General features: G+C 40.4%; 1 protein-coding gene across 1 annotated transcript in view; it reads left to right on the top strand.

Annotated features, from left to right (window-relative positions):
- ABCC2 (ATP binding cassette subfamily C member 2) overlaps positions 1-12,476 on the top strand; it is a 64,940-nt gene that overhangs the window by 15,517 nt on the left and 36,947 nt on the right. Inside the window, exons 4-10 of the mRNA XM_058543746.1 lie at positions 3,574-3,699; positions 5,137-5,271; positions 5,493-5,600; positions 6,004-6,059; positions 7,264-7,498; positions 9,423-9,586; positions 10,419-10,596. Coding sequence (XP_058399729.1) covers positions 3,574-3,699; positions 5,137-5,271; positions 5,493-5,600; positions 6,004-6,059; positions 7,264-7,498; positions 9,423-9,586; positions 10,419-10,596 — 1,002 coding nt within the window. The remainder of the gene's footprint in view (positions 1-3,573; positions 3,700-5,136; positions 5,272-5,492; positions 5,601-6,003; positions 6,060-7,263; positions 7,499-9,422; positions 9,587-10,418; positions 10,597-12,476) is intronic.

Here is a 12,476-nt window from a genome sequence, read left to right on the forward strand (position 1 = left end):
CTATGAATATTTTAAAAACATAATTGAATTCATTGTATATGCAATTTTGTAGTCTACTTTTTTCACTTTAGATGATATAAAAAGCATTTCTGAGTGTTGTTAACGTTATTCTTAAACATAATTTTGATGACTACAAAATAGTTCATCACATGAGTATACCTTAATTTATTTTAACAACTCGTGCAACATTAACTCCTCCCAATAAACCTCTCCACCACTGTTTTGGGTTATTTTAGGTTTTATAAATTATTCACTATTAAAAATGAGACTCCAATTAACATTCTTGTGCATAAATATTTGCCTACAATTCAGATTATTTCCTCAGAAAATATTCCTTTTTTTTCGTGAGGAAGATCAGCCCTGAGCTAACATCCATGCTAATCCTCCTCTTTTTGCTGAGGAAGACCGGCTCTGAGCTAACATCTATTGCCAATCCTCCTCCTTTTTTTCCCCAAAGCCCCAGTAGATAGTTGTATGTCATAGTTGCACATCCTGCTAGTTGCTGTACGTGGGACACGGCCTCAGCATGGCCAGAGAAGCGGCGCATGGGTGCGCGCCCTGGATCCGAACCTGGGACGCCAGTAGCGGAGCGTGCACACTTAACCGCTAAGCCATGGGGCTGGCCCAGAAAGGATTCTTAAAAGTAGAATTACTATAACAAAGTATATGAGCAGTTTGAGGCCTTTGTAACAATAGAAAATTTTTATAATCTGGGAAGGTTTTTACCAGTCTGTATTCTCACCAAAAATGTGTTAAAATCTGTATCTCTGCACCCTTGCCATCACTGAGTAACATATTTTTCTTTAATTTTATATGCAAAAATGTCATCCTGTTGTTTTACTTTGTATTTCTATAGGTACTTACACAGTTGATTTTTAAACATTTGTCAAGAATATTTCTTCATTTGTGAATTGTCTGTTCACATCACTTGCTCGTTTTTTAAATGGGGTGTTAGTGTATTTAACTTTTTGAGTAGATAATTCACAGAGAGTTACAAAATTCAAAAGGTACAAAAGGTACACAATATGCTAGTCACTCATTCCTGTTTGAGTGGGCAGCCATAAATCCTAGTTCCTTGTACACCCTTCCAGAAGTAACCCATGCTTGTACAAACACCTGTATATGTATATTTTTTCACACAAATGTTAGTGTATTATATATACTTTCTGTTTCTTGGAGATCCTTCCATTTTAGCACATAAAGATCTATTTCTTTCTTTCTTTTTTTTTTTTTGTAAGGAAGATCAGCCCTGAGCTAACATCTATGCTAATCCTCCTCTTTTTGCTAAGGAAGACCGGCTCTGAGCTAACATCTATTGCCAATCCTCCTCTTTTTTTTGCCCCCAAAGCCCCAGTAGATAGTTGTATGTCATAGTTGCACATCCTTCTAGTTGCTGTATGTGGGACGCGGCCTCAGCATGGCAGGACAGGCGGTGCGTCGGTGCATGCCCGGGATCCGAACCTGGGCCCCCAGTAGCGGAGCGCAAGCACTTAACCACTAAGCCACGGGGCCGGCCCATTTTCTTTCTTTTTAATGACTACTTGAGATACTGTTATTTGGATGTAGCATAATGTATGTGCCCTATATGATAGAAATTTCAGTGGTTTTTAACCTTCTGGCGTCATAAGCCATGGTGCAATAACTAGCTTTGTACATATGTGTGTGTCTGTAGGATAAATTCCTAGAAATGAAATTACTGGATTAAGGGTATGTGGATTCAAAATTTTTATAGATAGTACAAGCTACTCTCCGTAGAAGTTTTTCCTCAGTCTCGCCAATTTTTTATTAAACTTTTTGATATTTGCTAATCAGTTAAGTGAAAAATGGTATGTCGTCATAATTTGAAATTGCACTCTCTTATTATTAGTAAGGTTGAGCATCTTTTCGTATGTTTAAAAGCCATTTGTGTTTTTTTCTTTACATTACCTGTTTATATTCTATGCCCATGTTTTGCACTGAGTTGTTAGTTTGTTGTTTTTTTTAAATTGCTTTGTAGGAGTTGTTTATAACGTATATTGGTCCTTTTTGATATGGATTGCTCAGAGTATTTCTAATCAATTTGTAAGAGTTTAATATATGTAAGCCTGTGGCAAGACTCCTTCCTTTTCCTTGGCCTGAGGAGTGGTCTGCTGGTTAGCATTTCTCTTTACCTAGTCATCCTCAAGGGTGGGTGCTTTAGCTCCACTTTGCTCTATTTTGTCTCCTAATTTACCTAAAGGCAAATATAACTTACCACTTCAGAAGCTATTGTTTTTTCCATAAAAACCTTATAGTCTCATGTGAAAAAGCACAATATAATGAATTATATACTTGAGAAAAATGTATCTGCTTATCAACATGTCTTTGACTCTATGCCTTGCTAAATAATTGCACTGGTCCTATTAGTTAAAGGTGCATTCATCTTCCTCCTTGGCTGCTTTTCATTACAAAGGGCCCAATATCTCTGCCTGAGCCATTCTTGGATAATGAAACTTATGGCAATGAGTAAGGATAGATGGATGGGAGTAGAAGGTGATGAGGGTAGGGGAGATGGTACTAAAGATCTTCATTTTGAGGGCTAAGATCCTGGTGGACCTCCTTAATGGAGGGAGTAATTTTCCATCCTGATAGGTGGGGCATGGTCATTCAGAACAATGCAATGTGTATCTTGTCTTATGAGCTCATAGGACAAATATTGATTGGTTTGGCGTCATCCTAGGGTGACATAGTCCCAATCGTTGCAACATTAACTTCAAAGGTTATGTGGGGAAAAGGCTAGGACTAATGACCAAGGAAAGGGAATAGTGCCATCCCAATTGGGGTGAAGAAGTCCCCCTTTAAATCTATTGTATTTGTTATCTGTTGTTGTGTAACAAATTACCCCAAAACTTAGCAGCTTAAAAATAAACATTTTTTTAATCTTACAGTTTCTATGGGTCAGGAATTTGGGAGTAGCTTATCTGGGTTCTACTTCAGGATTTCTCATGAGGTTGCAGTTAATATGCTGGCTGTGTCATCTGAAGGCTTGACTGGGACCAGAGCATCTGCTTCTAAGATGACTCACTCACATGGCTGTTGGCAGAAGGCCTCAGTCCCTTACCAAGTGCACCTCTCCATATAGCTACTTGAGTGTCTTCATGATGGGGCTGGTAGCTGTCCCTGCAGTGAGTGATCTGAGAGAGAGAACAAGGAGGAAACCACCTTGCTTTCTATTACCTATTTTTGAAAGTCTCGCACTGAAACTACCGCCACATTCTATTCATTAGACGGGAGTCCCTGAGTTCAGCCCACACTCAAGGGAAGGGAAACAAAACTTTAATTTTTGAAGGAATATCAAAGAATTTGTGGACATATTTTAAAACCATCACACTAAAACATTCCTTAAAAACACTTATTATAGCATACTTTGAACTTTATTCCATTGCTTGAACTATATGTATCCAGAAATATTTATTGAACCAACTATATGATTCCAGAAATATTTATTGAGTGTGTTACCTGAATCACTGCATACCATTTTTACCATTCATTACTGGGAACCATTCTGTTCTAAAGACTGATATCCTCCTAACACTGGTCTTTTTCCCTTCTCAGGTGCTTGTTGGGTTTCTTTTTATTCTAGCAGCCATAGAGTTGATCTTTGTACTCACAGAAGACTCTGGACAAGCTACAGTCCCTGCCATCAGATATACCAATCCAATCCTCTACCTGGGCACATGGGTAAGGCCCGTCACCACTTCTGTCCTGTTTATTTTCTCTATTTATAGTTATCTAGCTGAAATTTGCTCTTTTGGAGTGAAATAAAGTCCAATTTCATCTACCTTTTTTAAGGGACCTGTGGTGAGGCAAAGTTTGGATGTAATGGAGTAAAACAAATATTAGCTTTTTATCTTCTTTTGAACACTAGTTTATAGAGTCTTTTCCCTAGGGTAAGTACTAGCTTTAGTGACTGAAATGTGTAACTTATGCCTGCATATCTTGCCATTTAAGGCTCGTACATGAAATTCAACTTTCTCTTTGTAAAAAAATTTTCTAAATATTAGTTTTAAATCGACTGACTGGTGACTCTAATCAATGGATCACTGAGTCTAGAGTTGTTTGCATAAACTTGATGACAGAAACTGCTGCCTCTCCTGCAGACAAGTTTTTTTGGGGGGACTGTACAGTGGTTTAAAACACAATGGAGTTAGATGCCATCATTTTAAAAGAGGAGGATGCCATATAATTATTTGGATTTCCAAACTTCCTTGAAAAATCAGAATGTCTGGCAACTATGGGCCTACATTCCCACAGGGCAATGGTCAGCTAGGACTGAGTAGCAGTTGCCCCCATTAGACCAGGCATGTGCTCAGTACAGTCCCCCACCCTCACTTCACTCAGTAACATGGGCTGCCCGGCCCCTGTAGGCATTATTGTTTGTTACCATTGTTATAAAACAAAGAAAGAAGAATCTAGGCAGTGGTATGCTGAGGCCAGCTCACAGAGCTGGTTGTGTGCATCTCTTCCCAATCCTATGTTTAGTGACATCATGTTGGAGCTTGAAATCCACCATAGTGGGAATATTTACACAATGGAAATTGGCAAAGGCTACAAGTCATGGCTTTTTTTTTTTTTTGAGAATGTTGGTTTACCAGCACAGTACTAGATGTAGGAAACTAACATTTGATTAATTATATCTAAGTGAGATATTACAAGGCAAATTTTTTTTATTAATTGCTTAGTCTAATATTAGAAAATCGTCATACAGACACCTTGCACCTATCCAGCAAAATCTGGCGCCCCTGCCTGACTACTGTAATGCCTGAAATTAATTTCCTTGGGTCTTGAAAAGCTTTCTCTGCTCCCAAAGTAACTCCATTAAAATGTAGACGATGAATTTCTGTGTTCTTCGCTAACTCCCCACCCAAGTGTAGTGAATAGAAATGAGGCAGGGAAGGGGGTCCCAGGGAGAGCACTGAGGCCCTGAAAGAGAAATTTGGATAGTATCAGAGAAGAAGTCTACAATTTGGAATTTGTGTGCTTTCTACCTGGTCAGATTAGTTACAACAATCTTCTCCTTCACCTCTCCTTTCCTCCTCTGTTCTCTGACACCCTTCTTGCCTCTTGTCCTTGGTTAGTGATAATCTTTTTCAGAACTTGATATGAAATTCTCTTTAGCTCCTGGTTGTGCTGATCCAACACAGCAGGCGATGGTGCGTGCAGAAGGACTCTTGGTTCCTGTCCATTTTCTGGATTCTCTCAATAATCTGTGGCACTTTCCAATTTCAGACTCTGATCCGGACACTCTTAAAGGTAAGGAGGAAAGAGAGGGTGACATGAAGAGAAATTGCTGGGTAACTTCTAAGTTGGAGTAAAGGGCATAAAGTGAGCTGTGCTCCAGAATAGAATTGTATTTAGGGGATTTGATAATAGACTTTAAAGACAAGCATTGACATATATGGGCTGTTTAGATTTAATTTGGATAAAAGTCTCATTATCTCTGTTTTTTGGTTGTTGTTTTTTTTTTCCCATAGGACAGCAATTCTAATCTGGCCTACTCCAGCCTGTTCTTCATCTGCTATGCATTCCAGATCCTAATCCTGATCCTTTCAGCATTTTCAGAAAAAGATGACTCATCAAATGTGAGACTCTAAATATACCCACCTCATACATTATCTTGACAAATGTGACTTTGAGATGTCTAGGTCTCGCAGAGGTCCCATGAGCCCAGAATACAGTAGTATAGACCATTTTATGACATAAGGAAACAGAAGGTGACTAGAGCATGGAAATATTGACTTTTATACTGACCCACCAATCTTCAGCATAGACATTTAACTTGTATGTCTATGCCAAAAAATTTGATGGTCATTCTATTGGTGACCTTAGAGTCTCCAAATACATATATGTTGTTCAGCCTATTTCAGTAACATATCTAGTTTCTAGCACAACATCGTACCTAGAAAATTCAGTTTCTGATTTTAGAGTCCCATAGAGTTCCTGTTTCCAATTGATTTACTTTCTGATTTTTTGTGCGTCTTACAGGATCCATCATCCACGGCTTCATTTCTGAGTAGCATTACCTTTAGTTGGTATGACAGGTAGGAAATGCCTGGAGTATGAGTTGTCTATTATCTCTATCCCCTCACTCTCCTGCAAGTGATGGACATGCCTCCTGTGACCTCCATTTCTCCTCTACTTAGAGTCAGAGAATGTTAAAATTTACAGATCAATTTAATTTAGTTCCTTCATTGGGCAGATTGGAATGCTGAGGAGAGGATGGGGGAGATTTGCTCTTGGTAGCCTGGGGGTTCCACGGAGAAAAGGAAGGACAGTAGGAAAAGAAGGCAGTAGGACAGGAAAAGGGAAATTTGGGGGCAGGCAGTGTGGCACAAATTTGGAGGGTAAGAGATGAACTAGCTGGCCTGGACTAACAGAGGATCTGCAGCAGGCATCCTTGGCCGTTGTAGTTCCATGGACCCCTTGGCAGGCTGGTAACATCCATGAATCCCTTCTCAGATAGTATTGTTAAGTGCATAAAATAAAAAACATAGGATTATAAGGGAACCCAAATGTATTGAAATGTAGTTACCAAAATATTTTTTAAAACACCAAATTTATAATATAGTAATACATGTACTTCTTTATTAATGCATTAAATAACAAGATCTAGGGAGGGATCTAATAATGACCATAATTTCAAAGTAGCGATGAGCATAAATTAGCCATGAAAACATCTGTGATGTCTCCTGGTGACAAAGGCACAGGTATTTCTTTTTACAACTGTGGTTGGTTGCCTATACTCATATTGAAAGGAAAGGCTAAATTTCCGTTAGAAGCCAATAAAGATAAAGATGTACTTTATCTTCCATCCACGTTCTCAAATCCCAGGTTGAGGAGCCCTGATCTAGAGAAACAGTATAGAGTCGGCCTCTAGTTCTGCTCAGTTCCTTAAGGGCATTGTGGAGGCACCTCAAAGACACGCCAGAGCGTCAGAAAGGTAGCCAGTGTTTGAGGAGGAAAGAGCAGGAACGGGGGAGGTGATGATCTTTTGGCTTTTAATTCCATAGTGCCCTTCCCCTTTCCCTTCTCTTGTTGTCTTCTCCCACCCTCCATTACCCCCACCTGCTCCCTTTTCTGCTCTCTCCACTCCTCTTTCAAGTTCAGAAGGCCAGGAGATGGGGTAGTGGGGCAAAGGAGAAGTCCCATCCTTCTGTCCCTTCATCCCAGAACTGGATGGTTTTGATAGAGGCAGCCTCTGACTCAGCCTGTAGGGTCTCAGCCTGTGGGTCACTCTTGTTTCAGCATTGTTCTGAAAGGTTACAAGCACCCTCTGACACTTGAAGATGTCTGGGATGTTGATGAAGAGACTAAAACCAAGACACTAGTCAGCCGGTTTGAAGTGTACATGACAGGAGAGCTGCAGAAGGCCAGGCGGGCACTCCAGAGATGGCAGCAGAAGAACTCTCAGCGAAACTCTGGAACCAAGCTACACGGCTTGAACAAGAATCAGAGTCAAAGCCAAGATGTCCTTGTCCTGGTAATTTTCCCATGAGCGTCTCTGCGAATGTGCTGTATGTCTCTGGCAAGAGGACATCAGTGTCATGGTGATTCTGTCCTTATATTTTGACAGCACTTCATGCTTTGCAGTGCATTTTATATTATTAGTAGTATTCACAATACTAATAATACCTTAGTCATGGATACATGGGGGTATAATATACTATTCTCTCTCCTTTTGGGTATATTTGAAATTTTCTATAACAAAATGTCTTTAAAAATAGAAAAATAAAATAAAATAATACCTTAGCATTACTAGAATTTGTACCTGGGTGAGATTTAGCATTAGCAGCTTATTTATTCACTCAAAAATATTTATTAAGTACTGTGTGTCAGAGACCATTCTGGGCACTGGGTACAAGGAACAGCTTGAAAGAGTTTAAACAGCTAGAAAATAAACAATAAATCAATACTGATGTTACTCTTTGAAAGTAATAAACACTAGTAAGAAAATAAAACATGTTAATGTATTTGGAGTGAAGTGCTACTTTAAGGTAATAGGGGAGGCTTCTCAGAGGAGGTGATATTTGAGCAGAGATCCAAACGATGAGAAGAGTCCGTCTGAGGGACCATCAGAAGGAAGTGTATTCCAGTCAGAGGGAGTAAGAGTGTGAGGCTGAGAGGGGAATGTTTGGCTCATTTAAAGAACTGAAAGAAGGTTCGGGAGCATGGAGAGAGAGACTGAGTATGGGGTGAGATGAGCTCAGGGAAGTGGATAGGATTAAGCAGTGTAGACCCTTTTGGACCATGGTAAGAAGTCTGGATTTTAAGTCTGATGGAAAGCCAGTGGGAGGTTTTAAGCAGAGGAGTAATGAGATCAGATTTATATTTTTCAAAGCCCACTTGGGCTGCTGCTGGGAGAATGGATGGTTGAGGGGCAAGACTGAAAGCTGGGAGGCAGATTGGGGCAGTTGTCCAGGCAAGAGAGACTGATCAGATGGGACCACAGTGAGAAAAATTACAAGAGAATGTCACTGATATAAAAACCTGGAAACTGAGGCTGGGAAGCTAGAATTTGGGGCTTGGTGGGACTCTGGAGAATATAATGAGGAGGACAAAACATAGGAAAAGGAAGGGGCTGGTGAGTGAGTGGTAAGGCCCCATGTATTAGATTCCCAGGGCCGCTGAAACTAGTAGCACAAACTGCGTGGGTTAAAACAACAGAAATTTATTGTCTCACAGCTCAGGAGGCCAGAAGTCTGAGATCAAAGTATTGACGCTCCCTCCGAAACCTGTAGAGGAGAAACCCTTTCCTCTTTTACCTTCTGGTTTTTGTCAGCAATCCTTGGCATTCCTTGGCTAATGGATGCATCACTCCAATCTCTTTCTCTGTCTTCTTCTTTCTGTGTCTCTTCTCTTCTTATACGGACACCAGTCATATTGGAGTAGGGCCCATCCTAATGACCTCATCTTAACTTGATTATGTCTGCAAAAGTCCTATTTCTAAATAATGGTACATTCTAAGGTACTAGGGGCTAGGACTTCAACATATCTTTGGGGGAGGGGACACAATTCAACCCACAGCAACCACAAGCAGGAAAAGAATGAAAAGGCTTCACAGCATCTAAAAGATAAATATTATCATGTCCACACCCTTCAGTCACAGGATTGCCCCTCGGGCCCCCACTCAGGGTCTGTTTTTTATTTTTATGTGGTGTTCTCACCAGTTTAGTTGCCTGTTTTCCTAATCCAAAATAGATTGTAAGCATCAGTTAGGAGGGGAAAGGGGAACAGTGATGGTGGCTAAAAGGGTGGACGGTGACCAGGCAGTGAGGAGAGGACCAAAACCCATACAAAGAAGGCAACAGGGCTCAAGAGGGTTAACACTCTGGAGCTGTTCGGTGCAGGACAGTCTTAAACTACACAGCTCTGTGGGCACTGTTGTTGTTTGGTTTTGTACCTAGGAAGAAGCTAAAAAGAAAAAAAAGAAGTCTGGGACCACAAAAGACTATCCCAAGTCCTGGTTGGTCATGGCCCTCTTCAAAACTTTCCACGTCATACTCCTGAAATCATTCCTACTGAAGCTAGTGTATGACATCCTCACGTTTCTGAATCCTCAGCTGCAGAAGTGAGTCCCTGGGCCTTGGGTTGTCCTTTACAGGGCCTCCTCTGCCATTCTTCCTTTTGCGCCTTCTTTATGCAGGCAGGAGTGTATTAGTAAATTCTCATTTTTTAAAATGCTTATAATTTTCTTCCACCTTACACCATTGTGTTTGTGAAAAGCACAAGGCAATTTTCAAGATGTAAGATGATATATCCGTTAGCCTCCCTCTTTTCCACATCCCTCCCCTCACAGGAAGCCAGATACTTGTTAGGGGTCCTGTCTTGTTAAACGGAACTGCTGTAGGCTGAGCCATGTCCAAGAGGTGGGCAGCATACCCCAGAAGAGCCTTGTACCTAGTGTATCTTGTGATCTCTTCACTCCACAGTCACAGCCTTCAGTGGGAGGTTCAGGTTAATCATGACAAGACTTCACAGTCTGCTGGGATCTACGGAATGAACTATCCTCCAGGGGAAGCCCTTCTAACTCTTGCTGGATACATGTCCTAATTCCTTTTCAGGCTTGCATTATCCAGGAATGAATCCACTTGTCCCCCACAGCCTCTTTTACCAGGGGGTGGGGGAAGACAGGGCCAAAGCATTGCAGTGGCAGCTCTGTGGAGCATTCATTATCCCTTCTCACAGCCATGGGTCATCAACCCTAAGCTCTTGCTGCTTGTCTTCAAGCAAAAACAAGAACATTGGCACAACTGTGGACCTCAGGTCTTCCAAGAGCATTGGACAGTTCTGGTCACTCTGTTACCTACAGGGTGTAGGGTAGGGTAGCTGGCTGTGTGCGAGGAGCGTGAGGAGCACTTGAAGGCTTGATGGGCATCACTTACTCGGTTTTGCTCTGGCAGGTGGCTGATCTCCTTCGCAAGTGACCCTGACTCATATGTGTGGGCTGGATATGTCTGTGCAATCCTCTTCTTTGTTGTGGCCCTCATCCAGTCTTTCTGCCTTCAGAGTTACTTTCAACTGTGTTTTGTGCTGGGCACAAAAGTACGGGCAACTGTCATGGCTTGTATATATAAGAAGGTAAGTGGGATAAGTCAGACATCACCAAAGAAAATCCCTTTAGTAAATGTGAGCATTTATTCCAAGATTGAGGAAAATTTGATGGAAATGATAACTGACATCAGCACTTGATTTTGATTAACCATATAGCCTTCTTCAGATGTTTCTTTGGAAATTAAAATATGAAAAGTGTGTATATAGACATGGGGGGGGGTGTGTGGGGATGCACTCCAGGGGAAAGTTGGCAGGATCTGCCTTTCAGCCTTGAAGTCTTGCATACCTGTCCCTCTTCTGACTTGTCTCAACAAGGTGAGAACACCTTGGGAAAGAATATATAGTCAGAAAAGAAGCTTGCAAAGGACAGACTCTTAAAACCACCAACATTCAAACCAAATACTGAATGAAACTGGGCTCATAAGACCTGAACTCATAAGTCCATCTCAAATTACAATTTCACCATAGACTAGAATGCTCTATGAGCCAGTGCTCCATCTCCCCAGACTTGCATTTGCCTAATGACTTCTTTGTCTAAATCTTTAGTGGCTGACTAACCCCTCCTCTAACTGGCTCCTTTTTTTGATTTGTAAATACGTTCACTCTAGTTACTGAGTTCTGCAGACTTGGGAAATTTTCCATTTCCTTAAGATAATTTTACTCATCTTCCCTCTGTTATGTTGCTTTTAACATTTAACTTTCTCAGGGCAACTGTATTTTCCTTATGTCATAAATACCAAGACAAAGTCTCATTTTGTCCCTTAAGAAATGAAAATAGTCAATTATATCTCAATTTAAAAAAACAAATAAATAGAAAGAAAGAAATGAAAATATAATAGTTATGATCAGTGACTACAAACCTGAGGAGAAAATTCATCCATGAGGATATAGGACTTTTTATAGGTCAGAACATCAAACAGTTGCCTTTTCTTCCACCCCTAAGGAGTTCCATCATAGTGATTTCTCTACTACAGTTCCTGGTTTTCTCCTTTGCTTTCCTCTCTTAAAACACCAATGTGTCTTTGTCTTCCCTGAGTAGATACTGACACGTCAAGAGACCCAGACAGGTAATCCAAATGTCTTTAGGTCAGAAGTCTGGTCAAGTCCTTTGAACTCCCAGATGCTCTCACCCTGGAATTTGTCTTCCTCCTGATTAATTTTTTAATCTTATTCCTTCTGGAGATACTGGATTTCTGCTAGTTTGCGGAATATGAGGTCACTAATCAGGCTGTCTCAGCCATTTCTACAAATGTTACACTTTTACAATTGTGATGATTCTTTCTCACTATTTTGTTTCTTAATATATTCCAGGTTTTGTAACTGTTACAATCCATAAAGAATCTGTAAAATAGAGCCCTTAATGAGACCTGCATTCAAATAAATATCGCTACTAAAATAGAATTTAAAATTGACCAATTTCATATATTTAGACAATGCTTCATAAATGTTATGAAACGTTTTTCATATATTATCAATTCATAGCCCTGTGAAGTAACCGCATTATCCCTATTTTACAGAGAAGTAAGGCTTAGGTCATTTCAATGCCTACAATTATATAGCCAGGACCTGCCCCCAAACAAGGGCTATTGGAACTAAATTAATGACTTTTCATTATTGAGATTTATTGACTTTTTATTGAGGTTTATTGAGAAAAGAAAAGCATAGTGATTACCTTGAAGGGTAATTAGATGTTACTTTTTTTCGCTTTTCCGTACCAAAGGGGAGGCATAACGACAGACTGACTTCTCTAGAACTTTGGTGGCCTAACATTTTAGGAGATTTCGCTCTTTTTACTGTACAACCCCAAATCCTTATATGTTCCAAAGAAGAATGTATTGGTGGATTAAGATAACAGTAGAGCTTCTAGGAGGAGGATGGAGGTGGATATCTAGAGCTACTTGTAGCCC

This window comes from Diceros bicornis, chromosome 6, assembly GCF_020826845.1.
Source record: "Diceros bicornis minor isolate mBicDic1 chromosome 6, mDicBic1.mat.cur, whole genome shotgun sequence".
In the NCBI taxonomy this organism is placed as follows: Eukaryota; Metazoa; Chordata; class Mammalia; order Perissodactyla; family Rhinocerotidae; genus Diceros; species Diceros bicornis.